The sequence below is a fragment of the Schistocerca serialis genome, chromosome 3 (assembly GCF_023864345.2).
Source record: "Schistocerca serialis cubense isolate TAMUIC-IGC-003099 chromosome 3, iqSchSeri2.2, whole genome shotgun sequence".
Taxonomy (NCBI): Eukaryota; Metazoa; Arthropoda; class Insecta; order Orthoptera; family Acrididae; genus Schistocerca; species Schistocerca serialis.
This window is the reverse complement of record NC_064640.1, coordinates 423462230-423488013: the sequence shown is the minus strand read 5'-3', so window position 1 is coordinate 423488013 and position 25784 is coordinate 423462230. Positions and strand designations below refer to the sequence as shown.

At 40.0% G+C, this 25784-nt stretch overlaps 1 protein-coding gene across 1 annotated transcript in view; it reads left to right on the top strand.

The window, feature by feature from the left end:
- LOC126470304 (protein unc-79 homolog) overlaps positions 1-25784 on the top strand; it is an 857658-nt gene that overhangs the window by 709489 nt on the left and 122385 nt on the right. The window contains exon 43 of the mRNA XM_050098074.1: positions 22830-22940. Within this exon, the coding sequence (XP_049954031.1) occupies positions 22830-22940 (111 nt within the window). The remainder of the gene's footprint in view (positions 1-22829; positions 22941-25784) is intronic.

Here is a 25784-nt window from a genome sequence, read left to right as displayed (position 1 = left end):
GATCGTAAATTAAATCGACACGGTCATGAAGATGGTTCATAAGGCAGGCTAAGCGTGCGTCGTTGTCCAAAGCACAGACATTGAATGTTTGCTCAACCAGGTTAAACCAGAACTCCGGGTGAGCAGGTTTGAAGTCTGGTAGTTTTGGCAGATTTGGCACTGCAGTCACTGTGGAGGTGCACCTATTTCTTTGGACGGAAGTAGAGCATGCAGAAGATAGCGAGTCCGAATTATTGGCGTCCCGTAATGCGGATATCACGAAATTCACTTGACGCCAGGGGGGCAGCTGAGAAGCGATGGACACTCGAACAGTGTGAGGATTGTAGGCAAAATGTGCATTCTCATCGACGTGGTAGCTCGGAGAGAAGCCACAAGTACTTAAGTACGCCGGTGAATGTCCGTTATGCACACTGTATTCACTCGACCGTGAGTGGTGGGGCTGGTTGTGGATGTCCGGGTAATTACTGTCCAGCACAGAATTGTTGACTTGATTAGAAGCAACACAAGGATCCCACACATGTCCACTAGGCTGCACACTCGGTGTGATATTTGCTGTTTGGCGAGCATTGAGCACCTGTTGACTAGCTGGCGAGGAAGGATACACACGTGGCGGGAACTGATTTGAGTTTGCATTTACTACTGGATTCCAAAGTAGCAAAACTTCACTCAATGCCACGAACTGTATTGAATTGTGTGTTTGACACAGGAGTAGAAATGTTCTGAACAACACTCTGTGGAGAGCACATGGAAAGGTCTAGGCTAACAAAGCCAGAGTCCGTGACCATTGGCAGTTGGAAGAAACTGGCGGCACTTGATGAGTTCCACTGCATGTTCGGGCTGAAGGATTCCGAAGAGTCTTGCAGCATGTCCACTATGATGGCAGGAGTGCTGGAGAGATATTGCTGAAATCTGGGCGGCGGTGAGTGCTAAAAGGCCATTGTCTGAAGCTGAACAACGGCCCTCGCAATCGCGAAGAAACCCGAACCGGTAGGCGCGTAAATAACCTTCGGGCGGTAACTCGGATGCGTATTACACAAAAAACGGGGTCACTAGTGGGGGAATAAGATATAGTCATAGATAAACAACTAGAATTCTCTCAGATACAGATTTATTAGCACTTCGCTTCTACACAGATACAAGTCCGGAGGCTAACTGCCGTTAGCGGCCAACATCCTCCTAAAGACCTCTCCTCAAAGATAGCACAGTTATACGCTGAACAAATATTGATATTTATGGTGCTCTACGCCACAAAATGATATCCTTATCCCTTTTGTAACCCACTTGTTTGTTTTTTGAGTAGAGGTAAACATAGTTATTTTCTTGGGATAGGCCATTTCAAATAGATGTTTGAATGTAGCCGTAAACTTATTGTATTTCTCATTGATCTCATTACAGTCATATACATCTTTCCAACTTTCACCCTTCAGGAGAGAACACATTTTTTGTACTGAAATTCTTTATAGTGTGTTATATTGTACTGGGAATTGAGTGTCCGGAAATATTCATTTCAAGAATTTGAGCATTGTTGTCACTAAAACCCATGTTGACAACTTGTGTGTTGTAGGCATATTTGCACGTATGTATCAAGATCTGATCAATATTAAATGCAGAGGTTGGTGTTTCTTGAGTTGGTTCAGTTATCATTGCACTGATGTTGAACAATTATAGTATATTTATAATGTCATCTCTGAATTTATAGGATTTCGAGAAATCAATATTAAAGCCACCACATATAATTATATTTTTCTTGGGAGAGTGAATTTCTTCCAAGAGTTCCTCGATGCGATTGTAAAATACATTTTTGTCTCCATTTGGTGACCAGTATACACAAATAATAACTGTATTTTGCCTTGATAGTTCAGCTATAGAGAGCTCTATATCTTTTTGACAGGACAGTTTATGGAGTTTAGTTACACTATTGAAATCTGTATTTTCTCTAACATATACACAGGTACCCCCATGACTCGATATTTCCTAAAAAAACGTGCTTGCAAGTTTGAACTGAGCAGTGTATGTTTGCTCTAACATATCTTGTTTGAACCAGTGTTCTGTTAAGCATAGTACATAAATATCATTTACATCATTTAACATTATTTCTATTTCATTTAGTTTATTCAAGAGTGACTGAACATTTTGATGGAGCAATCTAAAATTAGGTACAGGGAGTAAATCATTTCTTGCTTGTCCACTTACCTCAATATTTGAGCTAGTGTATGTAGTGGGAAAAGTCCTCATGTTTTCAGGCATGGCATTCATGGTGTGTGACATATGGCTTGCTGGTTCACTGTATGTGGGTTCCTGTCTTTCTTCTGTTGAAATGTTCCCAATTTCCACTTTTGTTTGTTCTTTTTCAACCATCTGTCCATTAACGAATGCCTTATTGCTGCATTTGATGGCTTGAAATTTAACCTAGTTAAGTGTGTTGTTGTGACTTTCTTTGAGCTTATTTTTTGTTATATACTGCTCCATAATTGTCTGTTTTTTTGTGGGTTGCACTTTCACTTCAAGACTGGCACTTTTTTCTGATTGTCCATTTGCATATGCTTTTTCCCTGTACCTGTACTTGGTTTTTCAGTTGTCGCCATTTGTATGAAAGAAGCAAGCATATTACAAATGCAAATCTTTCCTTGTTTGTTTATATGTAAGCCATGAGTTGTATATTCATTTCTTTTGAGGCGTTCAATCTGAAATTCACAGATAATCTCTTCCTACAAATGACTGTGGCAGTGTTGATTTTTTGCTAACATAATGCGATTTACAGATCTGATTTTTTTTCATGTAGACTTTGTGCATCATGTGTAAGCGGTATTGACTGAATTATTACATTTGTTTTGTGCATGAGTTTAAGTATATATTCCAAAGAATCTATAAGTTTTGTCAAAAATTCTTCCAGAGGTTTTTCAGTGTCATTTGTACCACCAATAACGATTAATGTATTGTTAATGGAGAAGTTATCCGTTAATTTGTCCACTTGTTTCACAATTTCCTTAATTGGTGCACCAGGTTTTATAATACTTTGCACACTGAGTTTTTTATCTAATTTGCCTTGTACTATACTCACACAGTTTCTGCCATGACTGACACTTAAAATGAGCACTTTTTCTCCTTTTGTAGCAATTGTTTGAGGCCTAACAGGTTGCGAGTTTTCACATGAAACATACATGATAAGAATTTTTTGCTGCACCTTGTTCACAATTAGTGCTTCTGGACCCTTGAGTTTAATCTTCATAACACTGTTTCTTCTTGCAACACTTTTTTAACTTCGTTCTTGAACACTTTAGACCACTCATCAGAAAATGACGGAATTTTCAGCGCACTTTCCTTTGTCAGTGGTTCACATTTTGGTGTTTGAAGCTTAGTAATTTTCATTTTTAGTGTACTGATAATAAACTGTAGATTGGATACTCATTCGTGTAGTTTTGATACTTCGTTCTTACAATTTGCACATGATTTCTTTTTACTGGAAATATTTACATTTTTCCAAGGAGATGTATGACATACTTTTGCACTGAAATCTGAAGACATGAAGTCAAAATTTTAATTAGATTTGTGTTGTGATGTAAGAACATTTTGTAAAATTTCTGTAGAAGTATTTTGCAGGTCATCAGTGTTTTGCCAAAATCCCACATCAACTGAAATTTGAAGCCTCAAGAGTTAGGTATCAAATGTGTTTTTGTATTAAAACATCATATAGAAGGTTATACAGTGTTAAGTTCAATATTTACCAAGTTTATCCAAAAACTGTAAATTTTGGCCTAGAATACCATACATATAAGAGATGATCTACCATTTAGAATTAAGTTATGATATAGATATTACAGCACCATGTTCTGATTATAAAATAATAAAGATGAACCAAATTTCAGCAGATGTATGATTAAGATGTACAGTTCAACAGAAAGCACCATTCAGATTCCAGTGACTACCCCAAGATTTAATTAAGAAATTGTACAAGTTATGTTATTTGAATAGAGAATCAAAACTTAAATCACATGTTCTTTAAACATTTATCTTCTGTAAGAATAATCAGGAAGTAGATATAATCCCATTTGGGAGAGTTATTAGAAATTTAATGTGACAAGAACAATGATTATCAAGTACATAGTTAGGTGCACTGGCAGTCAAGAAGTGAGTACCCCATTTGCCATTTGCACCAAGGACACATAGGCAGCCCCATCAGAACATTCAGAGACAGTGTCCAATCAGGGAGTGTCAGTCGTTTGAAGCCTTGTTATGTATTCCCTCATGATGGTAGTTGTACCCATGAGCTCTAGCCTCAAATGGCTATATGCAGGAGAACTTTTAAGTTACCATGGGAGATACTGTGGTCATACACTATTCACATTGTATAGAACAGACTTTTCATTTGAATGTCAGACAATTATTTTCATAGTATGATCTGATTTAGCAAGTGTTTGTGTGCCACTCGTATTCCAAAACTGCATTTTGGTGGAGCAGTAAACTTTTCATTTTTAGGTGAGCTAAACTGTCTTTGATAGATCTGGTAGATGTTTTATATAGATGGAGTTTGTAGAGCTGTGAGTAGGATCTGGAGTCTGAGCTACACTGGGTGCTGGGGAAAGTAAACATTTTAGGTGAAATATTAGGATTTTGTGCAAGTGCTACAAAGGAGATTTGACTATATGGATTCTTTCTTGAAACTTTGGTTAAATAATTTCAGTAGCTACATCCTCATGGCATCACAGTATCAAGTAAGAATTTTTTTCAGCTGTGGAGAGATGAAAGTTTGGACAAGTGGAATGCAGACTAAAGGTAACATATTTTTGACTGTATTCAGGTTACCTACCTCAGTATACTGCTCAACACATTTAAGGGGTCACTCTCTTGAAACACCATATTTATCTCCTATTCAATGCAAAAGTTTGAAATTTGGCTCAAAAGTGCCCACAGTGTGCCTTTGTAATTGTACAAGGGTGTGGCGCGCTGAAATGTCACTCTCAGGCTCAGCAACACTTCAAACAGCAAGGTGTCACCACATGCAAAAAAAGGCCAGAGCTCAGAAATGATGCCACCCCTTCCCTTGGGTTACACTGATTCCCACACATTTTATGGTCAAAAATGGCAGTTCACTGTGTGATGAGCAGCAGGACAAGGTTGTTGACAACATTCAATACTGCTGACACCCATCGAGTGGTCCAACCATTCTCTAAGGACACTGGGGGCCTGCAAACCCACTGAACATAATCTGACCCCTTTGGAGTGTAGCACAACTGCAACTTTTGCTCTGGTATACTGTATGGAACCACTAGGAACCACTCAAAACCATTTAATTAAATTTGAATGTGATCCAAAGCAGCAAATGGTGTTCATGCCTTATGGCAAAGGATCTGTCTAAGACAACCCAGTTCAGCAACACCAAACACCATCATTGTCACATGCACACTTTCATTGCACACTTTGAAAATGTACCTGTACAGAGGCTTCAACACCCATTCATCTGACTGGTGCTTCGCTGCTGTTCTAGAGCCTGCTTGTTGATCTGCAGAATCTAAAGGGTGTCAAGGTGGTTGCCTGCCCTCAGGTGCAAGAGCAGCAGCCAAAGACAACTATTTGAGAATATGTTAGAAAAAAGTAAAGAAGTAGAATGTTAAGTAACTGCTGCAGCAAGATACAGACTCAAGAAAAAAACTGTTTTGGATGCAGGTTTATAAGTAGAGCATAACTACTGCATTGATTTGGATTTTTTTTTAAATTACTTATAATGATATAAAACAGATTGCTTTCCCATTATCTATAAAGAACGATCTTCTTTAGTCATTATTTTTAAGCAAACAATGCTGCAGGTTGCAAGTAATTGGCTTTGTTCAAAGAGAGGTCCAATGTTGATGGTCAGAACTGTTCAGAGCCTTAACATTTATTCAGCAAAAATGTAATTTTTCCTCTGATGCTTTGAAGGGCAAACTACTACTATAAATTAGTTTTGAAATTATCACATTTCTGCTTATTGACATGTAAATAAAAACCAGCATTGTATGTAATAATAAATTATTGTCATGCTAGACCAGTAAATAATTAAATGCCTGTATGAATAAATTAGTTAGTTTCTAATTAGATTTTCTTTTTTGTGTTGGGCAGACAAAGGGTGACACAGAAAAATGGGAACATTTCCACAATCCAATAAAACTAAAAGTGATGAAGGAAAGAAATTGCATTCATAGTAATTGAATCCTTACAACTTTGCCATTTACAAAACATTTATGGCATTTATCATTTTTTTTAAACTTACATCCTTTAGTTGGCGTCCTCCTGTACAAATACATTCATTAAATCTGCTGTTGAGATTCCTCATTGACTGCTGTAACATCTCAGCTGGCATACTGTGAACTGTATCCCAAATTCTCTGTTTTAACTCAACCAAGGTTCTTGGTTGTGTTGTTTAGACTTCACTCTTGAGGTAGCCCCACAAGGAAAAATCACAAACGGATAAATCTGGTGATCTGGGGTCCAGAGAATGTTACCAAATTGTGAAATCACATGGTTGTCAAGAAAGTCTTGCACATATGCCATTTATTGCCATGCAGTGTGTGATGTCGCTCCATCATGTTGAAACCAAGCTTCTTGAACATTTGGAAAGTTGCTCAATGCAGGTATAATGAAAGTTCGTGACATCTCCATGTAACGATTGACATTGACAGTTATTGTGTTTCACTGTTCATTTGCAAAAAAATTCAGTCCAATAATCTCATGTGATGAAACACCACTCCATACTGTCACTTTACTAGCGTGCTCATGAACATCAGTAGGATTTGTGTTTTCCCAGTAATGGTAGCTCTGTTTATTCACATAACCTGTGAGATAAAAATCTGACATCCACAACTTGCTTAGAAATTCATTGTCATTGTTTATTTTTGTTACCATCTGTTGATAGAATCCTAATCATAACCATTAATCGTTGTCCTCCAATTGTTGCACCATCTGTAGTTTTTAAGGATGAAATTTTAAATCAAGATAAAGAATTCTGTGATACTCTCCCAGGACATTCCAACCACTGCTGTTTGCTTATGAATTGAACACTGTGGACTCCATAAGACAGATTCGTGTACATCAATGTTCCCTGGAGAACATACACTTCTTGTCATCCTGTTGGTTTCTTCTTCAGGGCAGATCCAGTCTCTTCAAAGTTATTAATCCAACATTTTATTGTGTGTTTTGATGTAATGGCATCATGACATGCTAAATTATAAAAACATTGAGACTACCTCTGCGTTGCTACCAAACTGTTGCTTTTATAAAACATTTTTATAGCTAACACACACTGTTGTCCATTCCACTGAGCCATGATTACTGAAATGGCAGACTGTTTACTTGCTAACTGTCATGAACCCACAGTGCTGTCACCTGCCCATGGCTGCCACTACTCATTTCAAATATTCCCATTGTTCTGTGTCACCCTGTACATCTAATACCATTGTAAAATCTACGTCTACATCTATACACATACTCTTCAAAGCAGAAGATCATGACAGGAAGTACTTAACATTATATGACATGTTTATTGTCTTTCCAGTCACATATGGAGACAGCAAGCATGATGCTTTAATCTCTTAATGCATCTTGCAGTTAGTCTAATATCGTCTTCATAGTCCGTATGGTAGCACTATATAGGAGACAGAGAAACATTGTTAGGTTTTTCACTACATACTGGTTCTTGGAACTTTCTAAGCAGTATTTTCTTATGTAACTGTCATATGTCTTCAAGAGCCTACCAATGTAGGTTTTCATGATTTCTATATGCTCTCCCATGATTAAAAAAACCTGTGTTCATTTGTGCTGCCTTCTTTGAATACATTCAGTATCATCTGTTAGTCCTGTTTGCTATAGGCTCTACAAACTTGAACAAAATTCTAAGATGGGATGCATAAGTGTTTTGCAAGGAGTTTTCTTTGTAAATGAATTTCATCTTCCCAGTATCTCACAAATGAATCTAAGACTAACTCCTGCCAATGTGGTTATTCTATGTCACAGTCCTATAAGTTGTTGCATCCAGGTATTTTTATGTGTTACCTGATTTCAGTTGTGACCCACTGATAATGTAGTTATGGGATACTATCTTTTTGCATTTTGCAAGTGCATTATTTTACATTTCAGACCATTGAACCCAAGCTGCAAGACTTTACACAACTTTGTAATATTATCTAGATCTGAATTGGGTATTTGTGCATCATTTTGCAGATAGTAGTTTATGATAGATAACTCCAGAATGTGCAAAAAGTCTAAAGTACTATTAACATTGTCTGCCAGGTCATTAATATATAATGTTAACATCAGGGGTTCCAATGTACTTCCTGGAGGCACACCTGAAGTTACATCTACTTCTGTCAATGACTCTCCTTGCTGGATAATATGGTATCTTCTCCTTATCAATAAATCCTCAATCCAGTCACAAGTTTTGTCTGATATCCCATATAATCATACTTTTGTTAATAAACTTTGGTGTGGTACCAAGTCAAATGATTTTTGGAAATCAAGAAATACTCCATCACCTTGATCCATGCATTTTAGAATGTAATGTGAGAAAAGTGCAAGTTGGGTGTTGTATCATCCATGCTGGTTAACATAGGGGAGGTCATTCTGTTTGAGATACCTCATTATGTTTGAACTCAGAATATCTATCAAGATATTACAACAAATGGATGTCAGTGAGACAGGATGATACTTTTGTAGAGTACTTGCGTTAACCTTCTTGTAGACTAGTGTGCCTGTGCATTTTCCAATCACTGCGCACAGTGTTTTGTTTTAAGTATATGCCATATATTATTGTCAAAAGCAGAGATAATTCAGGTGCTATAGCTGTACATAACAGGAGTTCCATCAGGCCTCAGAGACTTGTTTAATTTTAGACATTTTAGTTCTTTCTCATCATCACTGAAATTAAGCAAACGTAAATTTGAAAACAGAGTTAGGTATATCCGCTTTTTCTTTTCTTCCCTCAATTTCAATTTTTGTGCCATCCATGACTATCTGACTGACTGATTGACTGACTGATTTTATTCCCTGTTTCATTGGTCCAACTGCGTTAGATTCACAAGGATATGGAATGAGTCAGTTTTTTGCAAATACAATATGATAATCTTATAGTATATACAGACATTTGAGTACATAATTATATAAAAATTTATACACTAAATTCATTGAGCAGCAATACAGAAAAAAAGATGATACATATTTTCTTAGAATCATTAAAGCACTACAGAAAAACAGATACAGAGCACAAATGGATACAGAGCTCAAGTTAAATAACATTGTTAGTGGCATTATATCACTTGCATTATATAATATTAAAATTTTCCAATTTATTTATTTAAAAATTCATCTAGACTGTAAAAAGCTTTTTCTAGCAGAAATATTTTTAATGCTTTCTTAAACTTACTCTTGTTATGAACCTCCATCTTTATTTCAGGAGGAAGAGCATTGAAGAGTTTTGTTCCAGTGTAGTGGACACCCTTTTGCGCCAAGCTCAAATTTCTGTCCTTGCTGTGTATGTCATTCTTCCTCCATGTTTTATGCTAATGATAATTACTGTTTTGTTGGAATATCTCTATATTTTTACAGACAAAACACATGAGAGAAAAAAATATATTGGCATGTAGTTGTGTATATTTTAAGTTTTGGAAAGCTATTTCTGCATGAGTCTCTTGGGTGCAACCCACATATAACTCTTAAAGCTCACTTCTGAACAATGAACACTTTCCTTGCTAATGGCTGGTTGCCCCAAAAAATAATGCTGTATCCAAAGAGTGAGTGAAAATAGCTATAGTATGTCACTTTTGCAGTGTTAGGTTCAACACATGTAGTGACAACCTGTAAAGCATACGTAGCAAGCTAAGCTTCTTACAGGGATCTGTTACATGCGAAGACCAGTTCATTTTCTTGTCAATGTGCACTCCAAGAAATTTTATTGTTTCCATTCTTTCTATTGGCTGATTACCACATGTCACACTTATCTCTCTCTCTTTTTCTGTTTTTGTACAGAACTGAATGAAGCTGGTCTTACTGGAATTTAATGATAGGCTATTCACCTTGGATCAATTAACCACCTCTGAGAGTATGTGATTAATGGATTCCTCACAATTACTATCCATTCTACTGCTTATAAAAATTGTGTTATCATCAGCAAATAATGTAAATTTACACGGCAGGCTTGTACATGATAGTAGATCATTTATAAAAATCATGAATAATAGTGGCCCAAGAATTGAGCTCTTGGGCACTCCGCATGTAACGGAACTCCATCCAGAATGTGAGGAAACATCACATTATTCATCTGAGCTATTCAAAACAACTTTTTGTTTTCTGTCTTGGAGATGCGACTCTAGCCAATTTCCTGCAACATACCTTATTCCTACTAATTTTGCTTTTTGCAAGAGAATCTGGTGATCAGCACAGTAAAACACTTTAGACAAATCACAGAATACACCAAGTGCTAGCATTTTCTCATTAAGGGTTTCTGAAAGCTAAATTTGGTGTCACAGACAGCCTTAATACACAGGGTGAGTCACCTAACATTACCGCTGGATATATTTCGTAAACCACATCAAATACTGATGAACCAATTCCACAGACCGAACGTGAGGTGAGGGGCTAGTGTAATTGTTTCATACAAACCATACAAAAATGCACAGAAGTATGTTATTTTAATACAAACCTACGTTTTTTTAAAATGGAACCACGTTAGTTTTGTTAGCACATCTGAACATATAAACAAATATGTAATCAGTGCCATTTGTTGCATTGTAAAATGTTAATTACATCCGGAGATATTGTAACCTAAAGTTGACGCTTGAAACCTCCAATGTTCAGTTGCGTGTTGTAACAAACACGGGCCACGGTCGGCGAGCAGCATCTGCAGGGACATGTTTATGTTGACGACCGTGTTTACGAGTGTGGCTGTAGTGCACTGTTGTGGTTTGGTCTAGCTGTCGCAGTGTCCGCATGTAGTGCTTGCTGCTATTGTTATTCTGCATTTGTTTCCGCATGCAGACCAATTAAGTACACCATGTTACCAGACGTCTGTGATAGTGTAGTGTTGTAGGAACTTTGACCATGGTGTATTCGAACTCTGAAAAGGCAGAGATGATACTCATCTATGGCGAGTGTCGACGAAATGCAGCTGAAGCCTGCAGGGTGTATGCAGAACGGTACCCAGACAGAGAGCATCCAACGTGCTGCATATTGCAAAACATCTACCGCCAACTGTATGCAACAGGTATGGTCGTAGCACGCAAACGGGTCCGTAACAGGCCCGTCACAGGAGAAGCGGGTGCAGTTGCTGTGTTAGCTGCTGTTGCCATGAACCCACACATGAGTACATGGGACATTGCGAGAGCCGGTGGACTGAGTGAAAGTAGTGTCATGCGCTTACTGCATCGTCACCGCTTTCACCCGTTTCATGTGTCACTACATCAGCAATTACATGGTGATGACTTTAATCATCGAGTGCAATTCTGTCAATGGGCATTAACAGAGAATGCGTTGCAGATCTACCTGTTTACCGATGAAGCGGGTTTCACAAACCATGGGGCAGTGAATCTACGGAACATGCATCCTCACTGGCTCAGACAGGTAGAGCGACAGTGACCGTGGACTGTAAATGTATGGTGTGGAATCATTGGCGACCACCTCATTGGTCCTCACTTCATTGCAGGGGCCCAAACAGCTGCAACATACATCGCATTTCTACAGAATGATCTGCCAACGTTGCTCGAAAATTTCCCACTGGAAACATGTCAATGTATGTGGTAACAGCATGATGGTGCACCTGCACATTCCGCAATTAACACTAGGCTGACCCTTGACAGGATGTTCGACAGGTGTTTCATAGGATGTGGAGGACGCATAAATTGGCCAGCCCATTCTCCTGATCTTACACCTCTGGACTTCTTTCTGTGGGGTACGTTAAAGGAGAACATGTACCGTGATGTGCCGACAACCCCAGAGGATATGAAACAACGTATTGTGGCAGCCTGCAGTGACATTACACCAGATGTACTGCAGCGTGTAAGACATTCATTACGCCAGAGATTGCAGTTGTGTGCAGCAAATGATGGCCACCACATTGAACATTATTGGCCTGTCATGTCGGGACACACTCTATTCCACTCCGTAATTGGAAACGGAAACCACGTGTGTACGTGTACCTCACCCCTCATGGTAATGTACATGTGCATCAGTGAAAAAGACCAATAAAAAGGTGTTAGCATGTGGACATAATGTGCTGTTCCAGTCTCTTCTGTTCCTAAGGTCCATCACTGTTCCCTTTGGATCCCTACGTAATTCGGTGCTCTCCGATACACACGATCAAACAGCGGAGGAGTGGTACTCAAGCGTCAACTTTAGGTTACAATATTTCCGGATGTAATTAACATTTTACAATGCAACAAATGGCATTGATTACGTATTTGTTTATATGTTCAGATGTGCTAACAAAACTAATGGGGTTCCATTTAAAAAAAACGTGGGTTTGTGTTAAAAAACATACTTCCGTGCATTTTTGTATGGTTTGTATTAACCAACTACACTAGCCCCTCTCCTCATGTTCGGTCTTTGGAATCGATTCGTCAGTATTTGATGTGGTTTATGAAATATATCCAGTGGTAATGTTAGGTGACTCGCCCTGTATAACCAACATTTTTCTGGCTTTTGTGAGAAATCTTTCAGTAAGATTCTGCTATTTTGCCCTTGAAGACTACTTGCATTACCCTAATGGCTGACAAATTTATTTCATTCAGTATTCCTCTATCTATAGCTCTATGGTTTGTTTTACACCTATTATGCAGTAGTCACTGTTTCTTTACAGTAAATGTATGCCACAGAGTGTCCCTCACATCATGAAATATTCTATTGAGTACATGTCTATTCATTGCAAGGTATGTCTTGAGTCTCAGTTCCTTCATATGTTCCTGTCTAAAGGTCCTTTGAGATATGATATGACTGTTCCTAATCAAAGATAACTGTTCTGAGTTCTTTCAGATTTGACCTGAATGCCTTTTATCTAACTTTCTGAAAATATCACTCTTTCTTCTTGCTCTATTTCCCCTCTGTAGTTTAGTAATCATTGTTGCATAATATGTGAATGAATAAATATCTAAATTAGTAACTATGTACAGTGACTCAATACATATCTAAATTAGTAACAATGTACCATCCTGAATATGTGACAGTAAAGTTACAAAAAACCTGGCCATTACTGAGTAAACATGGTAAGTATCAAAATTAATAATCCTCTATTTGGTTTATCTTAGGGGTTCAGTTACCACACAACTGTGATAGGGCTAATTGGGATCTTCTTATGCAGGAGTCTACTCTCTCTGAGATACCAGAGGGCAACTTCATATAGAGTAGCCATAGTACACTCTGCTGTTTATGTTTTATTGCTTTTGTTTTATTTGACTTGAACTGAAATATTATATTGTGTGTGGTGTACATAGTACAAAGTGCAATCTAGAATAGAGAGTAGTAGAATCTAGAAGTAAAACATCACTTTACATGGAGCAAAAGCTCAGAATCCGACAAACATGGGGAGGAACCTGGCTGTGGCCCTTATCAAAGGAGCTTTTCTGTCTTTCACTTGTAGTAATTTAGTAAAAGCATTGAAAATCTAGATCTTGATAACCAGACAGGAATCTGACACCTCTCTTCTGAAGTGGTAGTCCAGTGATTTAAGAGTATATTTTCCTTCCTCATATGAGGTTTATTGCGATATACAGTCTATGAAAAGGTGAAGCCCATGAAGCAGATACACTTCAAGGAGAAGTAATAAAAATGTGACTCATGACAGCTCCACTACTGACCAAGTTGCCTGCCACAAGGTAAATTACTGAAACTCTGGAAATGGGCACATCCTGTGAAACCCATTGAAACTTGATTTAGAGAAAAATGACCATATTGATGGGTTTTCAAATGCCATCCACTATTTTTGTTTTAATGTCATGAAACTAACATTGGCATTTCAGTATGAATAATATTTTATTCAGTTTACTAGAACTAAGACTCACATGGGCATAGCTTACAAATACAAGCTAGGTGAAGACAACAGTTGTAAGAAAACAATCTGTAACTACAGGTATCTTTCTCAAGGAACATGATATCCTGGGTTTACAAGCCTTGATGGCTCCTGGCTTGGGACCATGAGGAAACTGGTGCAGCTTTGTGTGGACAGGAAGTGAGGAGAGAGTGAGCATCCAGTAATGAACAGCCTTGGAAATTCCTGGAAGGAAGTTAATGATTAAACCAGCAAGGGCAACTGGCCAACAGATTGCAGATATATTTTCTTCTAAAGATGAAATATTACTCATAATTTATATAGAAAAATACTAAATCAGTTGTAAGGTACTACATAATAAATAAAGATACCTAATTCTGAATCTTGACACCTCTAGGCCAGTGCAATATTGCACAATGCTACACAAACTCTTGTTTTTAAGAGTGATTGATTTTTATAAGTAATTATTACAAGAATACTTTACATTATGCTGCTGGTGAACCAAAAGTGCTGCAGTCACAAACAATATGTTGTACAATGGCTCAACTGTACAATGAATATCCACTAACTCTGAATGACTGTAACTTAAATGGATCTAAAGTACTGGTACTTTAATTAAAACAATAGTATTCAATTAAATTAACCAGAAATCAAGACACTCCACAAGTTTTATCATAAGCATATATGTATATATAAGCTGTATCCTCATTGAATTAAGTATTACACATTTTTACTGAAACGGGCATCTAAGTAAACTGAGCATAGTTTGAATTTGGTGCAAGCTACATAGAAATAAGTGACACATTGTAAAACTACAGGAAAATATTCTCTGATGTAATATCTAATATTTATTTGTGTAATAATATTTTCTCTCATTTCTTGTTGAAAACCAGTTGTGCAATGTGGCACTATTTTATGGTTTTTATTGGTGTTATGATTAATACCTGTGTGATAGTAATCAGTATGTTTGAAAGTGACCAGTGAGGGAAGCCACTCCATCTGTTATGTACTTGTAGCATCTCTGGTTCAGAGTGCCCTATCTTTGTGACTTTGCTTATTTGGACTGCTTTGTTCTAGTGTTCACTGTCAGCGCATAACATCTTCAACTGCCATATTTGTTATACATGAGTTATTAATAAACATGTATTGAATACTTAGTGTGTGTTCTCTCTCAACTAATCATACGTGATAACCACAGTGGTGTCCCCGACACCATCGTCGTCTCATCACAAGTTATTTTGTGCTTGTTTTCGTCATTTACGAACTACATGTGCCAGCCCACATTATTTCCGCCACGACAGATCTACCAGCGTCTTTCGATGCAAGTGCAACGGGCCCCATTAACTATGCCACTTGTGATCACGAGTGCACAAGTGTACCTAGTTTGAATTTGTCTAAAAGTGAACAATTATTTACGTCCAGCCACCCCAGAGGCCACCTAACCTTACTCAATTCAACACGGCTGCCTCCTCGTGTGGCAGAAAAACAACAGTCACAACATGGACTGTGCCTGCCACCTAATCACAACGTGGACGATCTTCTAGTTGAAGATATTGTGGTTTATCCTTCATGTACATTGTTACCTTCAGAATGGCTTGACTTGCCGACAAAGTTCCAGAACTGTGAATTGAACATTTCTGTGCGATGCCAGTTATGTCAACCGTGCCAGTTTCCATCACCACCGCACCATGGTTGCATCATGACCGCCTTCCGCCCACTTTCATAATGGCACCAGCTGTTCCACCTGCACTGGTTACTGTATGAGACCCCTGTGGCTTCACCGCAACTGCCTCCTGTCCGCTGTTGCAACGGCATCAGCTGTTATACCCACGCCGCATTCTTCATCGGGCTTGGAGATTGGACACACCATGTCGACTTATACATCTGCTCCCTCAGCACTGTGTGCTGCATGCAGCCACCACCCCACACAGTCTTTGGGCGACGCACCGTTCACCGCTACCACACTTCCGGCTTCAGAGGCATCCTGCTCCGCTTGCACCGATCTCTGTGTACCCGTGCTGCCTGAACATGTGTTACCCAGCAGGTTCCTCTAAGATACCTGCTTTGCAAAAGACAATCAAAAAACATGGTTCACTTCAGTGGACCACCTACTGTACATCCACAGCATTTCGGACTACGATGCCCGTTTTGTCTGCCCGATGAGCCACCTACAGCCACATACGGACCTCATCAGCAGCTTGCTTCTCTCACTGACCTTCTCACACAAATATTCAATGGCCAAAGTGCTGCTTATTGAGTGCCTTTCCTGCTCTCCAGCGGAGACTATCCATTACATTATTCACGAGGAGCGTCTATATGACTGCACCCCTTTGCAACTTTGGCAGCACATACATGCACTAATTGACAATCAAGCATTACCTGACACAGTCCATTGGACTTTGTGGATGGTCAAAATGCCTTCAGATCTGCAATTTCATCTACTGTCTCTCGTCGCTGACTCACTCGAGTTTCGATTATGCATGGTAGATCAGGCTTATGTTATCATTCATCAGCAACACCACCTGTCACAAACAACATTTCCATCACTCTCAGTTAGCATGCCTGTGCCCCTGGTTCTGCTCCCTGTTGGCAGAGACCAGCGCACTCACCTCGGCGCCTCAGCTGCCAGTTAGGAGCTGCCACCTAGCAGCCTACAGGATGTACTGCCAGCAGGATACTGACAACTGCCAACCTCACCTGAGCAGCAACCCGATCAGCTACCGGCCCCAACACAGTCAGCTGCAAACCCCCTCCTGTTCTGCACTGCCCTGACAACCTGTGATCGAGTTGGATTTCCTATACCATTATGAACTTTCACTATACCTGCAGGCCGCCACGCTTCGCCACACATCTGGTTCTACAGTTCTGTGCACACACAAGTTCAGCACCACTTGACTCTCTGCCCCCTTGGCTATGCTTTCCACATGTGCATCTTTGGTCGAGCGCATAACGACACGGCTCTCTGATCTGTTGTACATGCCCTTACAGATCAACGAACTCCACACCCAGAACAATGCCTTACACAACTGCCTCACCTCTACCTCTGCCGAATTGTCACTTGCACAGCACACCATTCATCGCTCATCTCCTGCCCCGCAGCGAGGTGGCGCATCACACACCTCCACATCGTCTTCCCACCAACCTGCTCCAGTGTTTAGCATTCCACTGCATGCTGTTTTCTTTGCACCACTGTGGACAAGTCTCCAAGTTGCATCTGCATGTGTCCCTCCTGATTCTTCACGCCGCGTCACTCCTGCATCGTGCCTTCCATCACCAAATACAGCCGACGCCCTGCCTACCCCACAACGCCAGGTTCATCAAGGTCAGTGAACCGACGTTGCCTGCGGATACCTCATTGATCCTTATTGCCGACCCCCTTACACAAATATCGGCCATCAGTAATGGCACTTGTCATAGGATTTGCACCACAGATGGCCCTCCTGTTCGTTATAAGGCCAGGCCCCTTAACACTTCCAAACTTCTGCGTGCCAAGGAGATCTTTCAGGATCTGTTGGCATCGGGCGTCCTCTGCCCCTCCAATAGCAACTGGTCTTCTCCTATTCACCTTGTTCCCAAAAAGGACGGCACCTTACACATGTACTGGGACTACGGGTCCCTTAAGGCCCGCACCATTATCAATAACTGCCTCATTCCACCTGTCCAAGATTTCACTCAGTTACTCCGTGGTTCTACCTTTTTCTCCGTTTTAGCTTGTTCCAAGTCATATCATCAGGTTCCTATATATTCACCAGACATTCTGAAGACAGCCATCATCACACCTTTCAGTCTATTTGGATACTGTTACGTACCTTATGGACTGAAAAATGCTGTGCATACGTGGCAGTGGTTCATTGATTCCATTTGCTCCCTTTGCTTAGATGATATACGTATCTTTTCCTCCTCTGCTGAGGAGCATCAAGTTCACCTCAATGTGGTCCATTCGGCGCTAACTGACAATGGTGTTATGATCAATCATGGTAAATATAAACTGTGTTCCACATCCGTTACCTTCCTCGGCCATTCTGTCTCTGCCAAAGGCCTCTGACTGATGAGTTCTCATGTCAAAACCATAAACCTTCCTCTCCCTTAGGGTTATGCTCAGCTCCGTCTTTTTCTGGGTATGGAAAACTTTTACTGCCGCCATATTCCTCAAGCTGCCTCCGTCCAAATGGCCCTCTCTCTGGCAAAAACACCACTGCAAAACGGAGGGTGAAGTGGACCAAACCAGTGCTCGACACTTTTGGTAACTTTAAAACTCCCTTCGCCAAAGCCATCACATTTGCCCACCATGACCCTGAGGCCTGTGTCTTGATCATGACTGATGCCAGTGACTTAGCTGTGGGCACTGTTTTACAACAGCATACCACTGGCTCCACTCAACTCCTTCACTTCTTTTCCAAGAAACTGACTAAGAGCTAGTGCAAGTGGTCAGCTTTCGACTGTAAGCTCCTCGCTGTGTACAAGGTGATTAAACACTTTCATAGCGAGCCTTCACGATCCATACAGATCACAAGCCACTTGTGGATGCTATTCGTAATCCAGTTAAGGTCCTTCCACCGAGGCGTTTCTGCCATATGAACTACATCCATCAGCACTCTTCTAACACATGCTATATCTGTGGCACAGAGAATGTTGTGGCAGACTACCTTTCCTGCATCCTCCTCCTAATGATACTGCAGAACCTGGAGGAACTCACCTGACTACAAGCTGAAGACGATGATATACGGCCAATAATTTCAGACAATAGCTCTGTCAGGCCCTGTCCTCTGTGACACCTCTACAGGCACACTTCACCTCCTGGTCTCCGCTGCCCTTCATTTTATGGTCTTTAATGCCTTGCACGGCTTTGCTCACTGTGGGTCACGAGCTATGACGCAGCTGGTCATGGAGCGCTTCGTCTGGCTTGGTGTGAAGCACGATTGTCACACTTGGAGCCATGCGAGTGTTCCGTGCCAGCACAGCAAGGTCAGTAGGCATGCTCAATCCCCATTGCACAAGTTTGGCATTCCAAAGGGGCGTTTCTGACATGTCCGTATTGACGTCGTTGGTCCCCTCCCCCCTTCCAAGGGTTACAGGTATATCTTATCGATTATTCATGATGTGACCCGCTGGGTCGAGGCGGTCCCTCTGTTTCACAGAGGAAGACCACATGGCAGTTCCTTCTCTAAATCCTCGCACAAACGAAAAAATGGCTGACATCGAAATAAGTGTCCAAGGAACAGAAAATTAACTGGAATCACTCAACAGAGGAAAGTCCACTGGACCTGATGGGATACCAATTTGATTCTACACAGAATATGCAAAAGAACTTGCCCCCCTTCTAACAGCCGTGTACTGCAAGTCTCTAGAGGAACAGAAGGTTCCAAATGATTGGAAAAGAGCACAGGTAGTCCCAGTCTTCAAGAAGGGTTGTCGAGCAGATGCGCAAAACTATAGATCTATATCTCTGACGTCGATCTGGTGTAGAATTTTAGAACATGTTTTTTGCTCGCGTATCATGTCGTTTTTGGAAACCCAGAATCTACTTTGGAAACCCAGAATCTACTCTGTAGGAATCAACATGGATTCCGGAAACAGCGATCGTGTGAGACCCAACTCCCTTTATTTGTTCATGAGACCCAGAAAATATTAGATACAGGCTCCCAGGTAGATGCTATTTTCCTTGACTTCCGGAAGGCATTCGATACAGTTCCGCATCGTTGCCTGATAAACAAAGTAAGAGCCTACGGAATATCAGACCAGCTGTGTGGCTGGATTGAAGAGTTTTTAGCAAACAGAACACAGCATGTTGTTATCAATGGAGAGACGTCTACAGACATTAAAGTAACCTCTGGCGTGCCACAGGGGAGTGTTATGGGACCATTGCTTTTCACAATATACCTATAAATGACCTAGTAGATTGTGTCGAAAGTTCCATGCGGCTTTTCGCAGGTGATGCTGTAGTATACAGAGAAGCTGCAGCATTAGAAAATTGTAGTGAAATGCAGGAAGATCTGCAGCAGATAGGCACTTGGTGCAGGGAGTGGCAACTGACCCTTAACATAGATAAATGTAATGTATTTCGAATACATAGAAAGAAGGATCCTTTTTTGTATGATTATATGATAGCGGAACAAACATTGGTAGCAGTTACTTCTGTAAAATATCTGGGAGTATGCGTGCGGAACGATTTGAAGTAGAATGATCACATAAAATTAATTGTTGGTAAGGCGGGTACCAGGTTGAGATTCATTGGGAGAGTCCTTAGAAAATATAGTCCATCAACAAAGGAGGTGGCTTACAAAACACTCGTTCGACCTATACTAGAGTATTGCTCATCAGTGTGGGATCCGTACCAGATCGGGTTGATGGAGGAGATAGAGAAGATCCAAAGAAGAGCGGCACATTTCGTCACAGGGTTATTTGGTAACCGTGATAGCGTTACGGAGATGTTTAGCAAACTCAAGTGGCAGACTCTGCAAGAGAGGCGCTCTGCATCGCGGTGTAGCTTGCTCGCCAGGTTTTGAGAGGGTGCGTTTCTGGATGAGGTATCGAATATATTGCTTCCCCCTACTTATACCTCCCGAGGAGATCACGAATGTAAAATTATAGAGATTCAATCGCGCACGGAGGCTTTAAGACAGTCGTTCTTCCCGCAAACCATACGCGACTGGAACAGAAAAAGGAAGTAATGACAGTGGCACATAAACTGCCCTCCGCCACACACCGTTGGGTGGCTTGCAGAGTATAAATGTAGATGTAGATGTAGATTGACTTTGATATGCTGCAAGATGGCACTGAGCGAGTAGCACTGCAGCCGCCTTATTCGGGCCCTCAACTCGTGTTACATCACAGTACGAACACGTTCATCATCCACCTGCACGGACGGCCACAGACTGTGTCTGTTAATCAGCTGAAACTGGCGTGGTTTCTCAATGATCTACCTCCTGACACAACGGCCCTGCCTTTGGCTGATTTGTCTCTGCGTGTGCAGCCATCAGAACCACGGTACTGCTGCACCACCAACACTGCTGCACCCACTTCCAATGCTGTCTGCCACCTACAACTGCCTCATTGGCACCAAGATTACGAATTAGTGTAATGAGCCTTCCCTCCACCATGCTCCACACTACTGGGTGGGGTGGGGCTGGGAAGGGGGGGGGGGTTGCTCTGTGGCATCTCTCGCGCAGAGCGCCCTCTCTTTGTGACTTTGCTTCTTTGGACTGCTTTTTGGCATGTAACATGTTCAACTGCCATAATTGTTATATATGAGTTATTAATAAATGTGTATTGAATACTTAGTGTGTGTTATCTCTCAACTAATCCTAAATGATAACCACATACTGAATTAAGAAAACTCATCTAATTTAAATGATGACCATTTTTCAACTTAAATCTGTAAGTGTTGTGAGCACGACATGTTTATAAATAGGTGACATTTTTGTACCTAGGATTTCATGTTGGGCAAGATTTTAGAGTATTTGTTAGAAGATGCTGGGTCTTTGCTCACTTTTCACAGGTGTTGAACTTAGTTTTTGAGTGAAAAGTCAGCTGCACAGCTTCAGTAATCAACTTTGAAATTTTATGGGCCATAGAATTTTGAGGAGCGTATGGGGCTTTTAACATTTTCATTTTTCTTTCAAGTCCTGTAAACGTTTGTGACTGAAAGACTTAAACTTAGTAAGAGCAATAGCTATATTCATAATTAATGTTTGTGGATGATTAAGCAGCATCACTGATGATTTTTTTAATACTATAACGTAGTTGGGACTTAGTTATTGGTCTTGCTTTGACTATATTATTTAATTATGGGACCTGCCAGAACTTACCCACTACTGTGACAAACTTAACTGTACTGTTATTTTATTTATTTGAATTTCAGTATGGAAATTCATATACTTGTATTAATAACTTGATGTAGAGCCATCACATCTTTTTGTGATTTGTTTGAACAAATGTGATAACCTTTGTGAACAGAATTAATGATTTACAACAAACTACCTTGTGTTATTCTGGGCTGTAACAGTGTGCCAGGTATGTGAAATGAGATAATCAGATCATTCCCCTTGTGTCTGAAGAAAGTGAATGACTATGGCTAATCGGTAAAAATTGAAGAAACAACAGTTTCTCTATGGGCGTGATGTCATATAGAATATATGTATAGCTGATACTGGAATATTACTTGGGTGTATATTTAGACTCCATGTCACATCATATTAACAAAACATGCCTGTACAGAGAAAGGTAGGTTGAGGGAACATAATTGGTTTTCTTTCTTCGCCCTTGCAAAAGATGCTTATTTCCTCATAGATATTTATGTAGAGAATTCAGGTACCAATGTTCAGGGCCATGTTTAACAATATTTTTCAGTCCACCATAAACTGCTACTATATGTTTCATTAGCATAATATATGGTTAATTATGATTCATACAAAGACACAAGCACACTTCTTCCACTTATCCTCAATCTACAGTTTTGGCTGGAAAAATACTTTCTTATATGCTACAGTGAAAAATATGTTTTTGTGTACCTTACACTGAGAGTGCTTTGTAACATACATACACAGAAGTAGATGAAACAGGGACAGTATAGTAGGAGGATTGTAAACTAGACAGGTTTTGTAAATTAGTTACTAATGATGTTGGAAATTACATGATAGATGCACATTTTCTACTTATATTGTGTTGCAAACATTTGTAGTAATTCTTTACTCAATTCACAGGTACTACCTTTACTTACTTTGTCATCATTCTGTGTTTCATCGCAATTACAACTTTTATTCATGGCCTTGATATAGATTTTCAATACTGCTGAATCTCATATAATTAATGTTGTTAACATTTTCAGGGTTTGCTTGATCCCTTCTCAAAAGTAGTGAGCTTTGCTATCCAGAATCATGCCATCAAGTATAACAGCTTATTTGACTTGTGCTATCTTTGCAACAGAGCATTTACAAGGGTAAGTCATATTAATAATAATATTGTTTATCCTTGTCATTTTATATGTTCTATGTGTGCAGTATAAGATCTTGCATGTGTACACCATGTGTACATAGAAATTAGGGAAGAGCAGGGAAATAACACCACATTTTGTTTTGGAATTTGTCAGTGCCATGAACAAATATGTGGCACCCTGAGTGACCTGGGATTGTTGAACACATATCTATACCAGAAAAATCAAGATATTATGAACACCTTCAGAGCCATATAAACATTTTCTTAGATCTGCAACCTGTTGATAATGCCCCAAGTACCTGGGTAATTTCAACACCCTAACTGCGTGTATGAATACTATGGAATACAGACAGAACAAAATTCCTGTTCGAAGAAAGTAACACATTTTATGATCTTAACGTATATGAAAATACAGACACAGCACGTTTTTTGGAAATGGCATCCAAGTTGGAAAAAAATAAATGAACTTCAGCTTTACGTAAGCCTAGAACTCTGTTGACACTTGTTGCTGGTCCTTTTCTTCACCATATATTTGGCACACACAGAAATATTGTGAAAAAAATATTATGTTTCTTCAATTAGATGTAAGTGGTCATATGAACTCTTTCACTTGCCATTTTCCAAAATGTAATACATTGATCCTAAGTATCAATGCCCACAAGGAGCGTTTTGTTGCAACTAAATAAATGGTACAATGTTGTCAATGTGGCTAAAAAAATGGTGGCATTTTGCACTTTTTCATGTGAAATATCTGGAAACAATTCCTTTTTGTACAGGGTCCGCCCCTGGTAGCTGAGTGGTCAGCGCGACAGACTGTCAATCCTAAGGACCCGGGTTCAATTCCCGGTTGGGTCGGAGATTTTCTCTGCTCAGGGACTGGGTGTTGTGTTGTCCTAATCATCATCATTTCATCCCCATCGACGAGCAAGTTGCTGAAGTGGCGTCAAATCAAAAGACTTGCACCAGGCGAGTGGTCTACCCGACAGGAGGCCCTCGTCACATGACATTTCATTTCATTTCATTTGTACAGAGTACAGAACCATTCCACAATTTCCAGTTGACCACCCCTGAATGCAAAGCCTACATTTTCACTTTTGTCCATACTTCGATCAACGCACAAAATTGTCAGTTTCTGTCACAGGAGTTGCTGTTTTCTTCTTCTTCTTGACTTTTTGTCCGTCTGAAAGACAAATCCAAGTTTCCTCTTCTCATAAAAGATCAGTTCATTTCTAACATTCCAGGTAAGCATTCGCTTACACATTTGCAAAATGACTCATCTGCAAGACTTCCTTGTTTTGTTTACAAGCTGCTTTCATCATGCTAGAAAAAACAGCAAGACAAAATCAAAAGAAATTCCTACACTGGTACCTGATGCTCACATAATTTTGCACAGCGCCTTGTAAAGATGCAAACTATACAGGGACAACAGAGTGTCACTATATACTTTAATGACTTTGCTAATGCTCAAAAAGTTATGAAACCCATGCTGTAGGATGCACGACACAACATAGTATCCGCCAACATTATAGTTATTACAGTTAAAAATATATTGATATGCTTGCTTCAGTTTTAGTATAAACCAGAAATAACATCAAAATTAAATAGAATTTAATTTTCAGCACCACAATAAGAGTGTCATTTTCAAGAACTCATTGCCTCTGTACCCTACTTCTGGTATCGTCCACTATATTACAGTAGTGTATCCTGCTGATGGCAGCACTACTCATCCGAGAAAATGGTGTTATCAGTGTTGCCTAGTATGATGGTATTCCCCTAGTCCCCAACACATATGGCTGGAAATATAGTGGCTCACATTATTGTTTAACATTAAAAAAACGATTAAACTTGTTTGATTACAGCTAATATTTGCCCCCAAAACTTTCACGAAACCTTTATGGTTATAGTGACAAGTTATTGTTATTCCATCTTATTTGCAGAACTCATACTATGCTTCAAATGTTGCTAATTGCAATAATTTGGTGAAATACACTGAAGAGCCAAAGAAACTGGTACACCTACCTTATATTGTGTAGGGCTCCTGCAAGCACGCAGAAGTTCCACAACACAATGTGGCATATACTCGACTAATGTCTGAAGTAGTGCTGGAGGGAACTGATACTATGAATCCTGCAGTGCTGTCCATAAATCCATAAGAGTACGAGGGGGTGGAAGCTCTTCTGAACAGCTCATTGCAAGGCATCCCAGATATGCTCAACAATGTTCATGGCTGGGGAGTCTGGTGGATAGTGGAAGTGTTTGAACTCAGAATAATGTTCCTGCAGCCACTCTGTAGCATTTCTGGATGTGTGGAGAGTCACATTGTCCTGCTGGAATTGCCTAAGATCATGGGAATGCACAATGGACATGAATGAGTGCAGGTGATCAGACAGTATGCTTACGTACATGTCACATGTCAGAGTCATATCTAGATGTACCAGGGATCCCATATCACTCCAACTGCACATGCCCCACACAATTACAGAACATCCACCATCTTGAACAGTCCCCTGCTGATATGCAGGGCCCATGTATTTATGAAGTTATCTCCAAACATCCACTGAATACAATTCGAAACAAGACTTGTACAAATAGGCGACATGTTTCCTGTCATCAACAGTCCAATGTCGAGGTTGATGGGCCCAGGGAAGGCATAAAGCTTCATGTCATTCAGTCATCAAGTGTACATGTGTGGCCTTTTGGCTCCAAAAGCCCATGTCAATGATGTTTAGTTGAATGGTTCACAACCTGACACTTGTTGCTGGCCCACACTAAAATCTGCAGAAATTTGTGGAAGGGTTGCACTTCTGTCATGGTTAACAGTTCTCCTCAGTCATTGTTGGTCCCATTC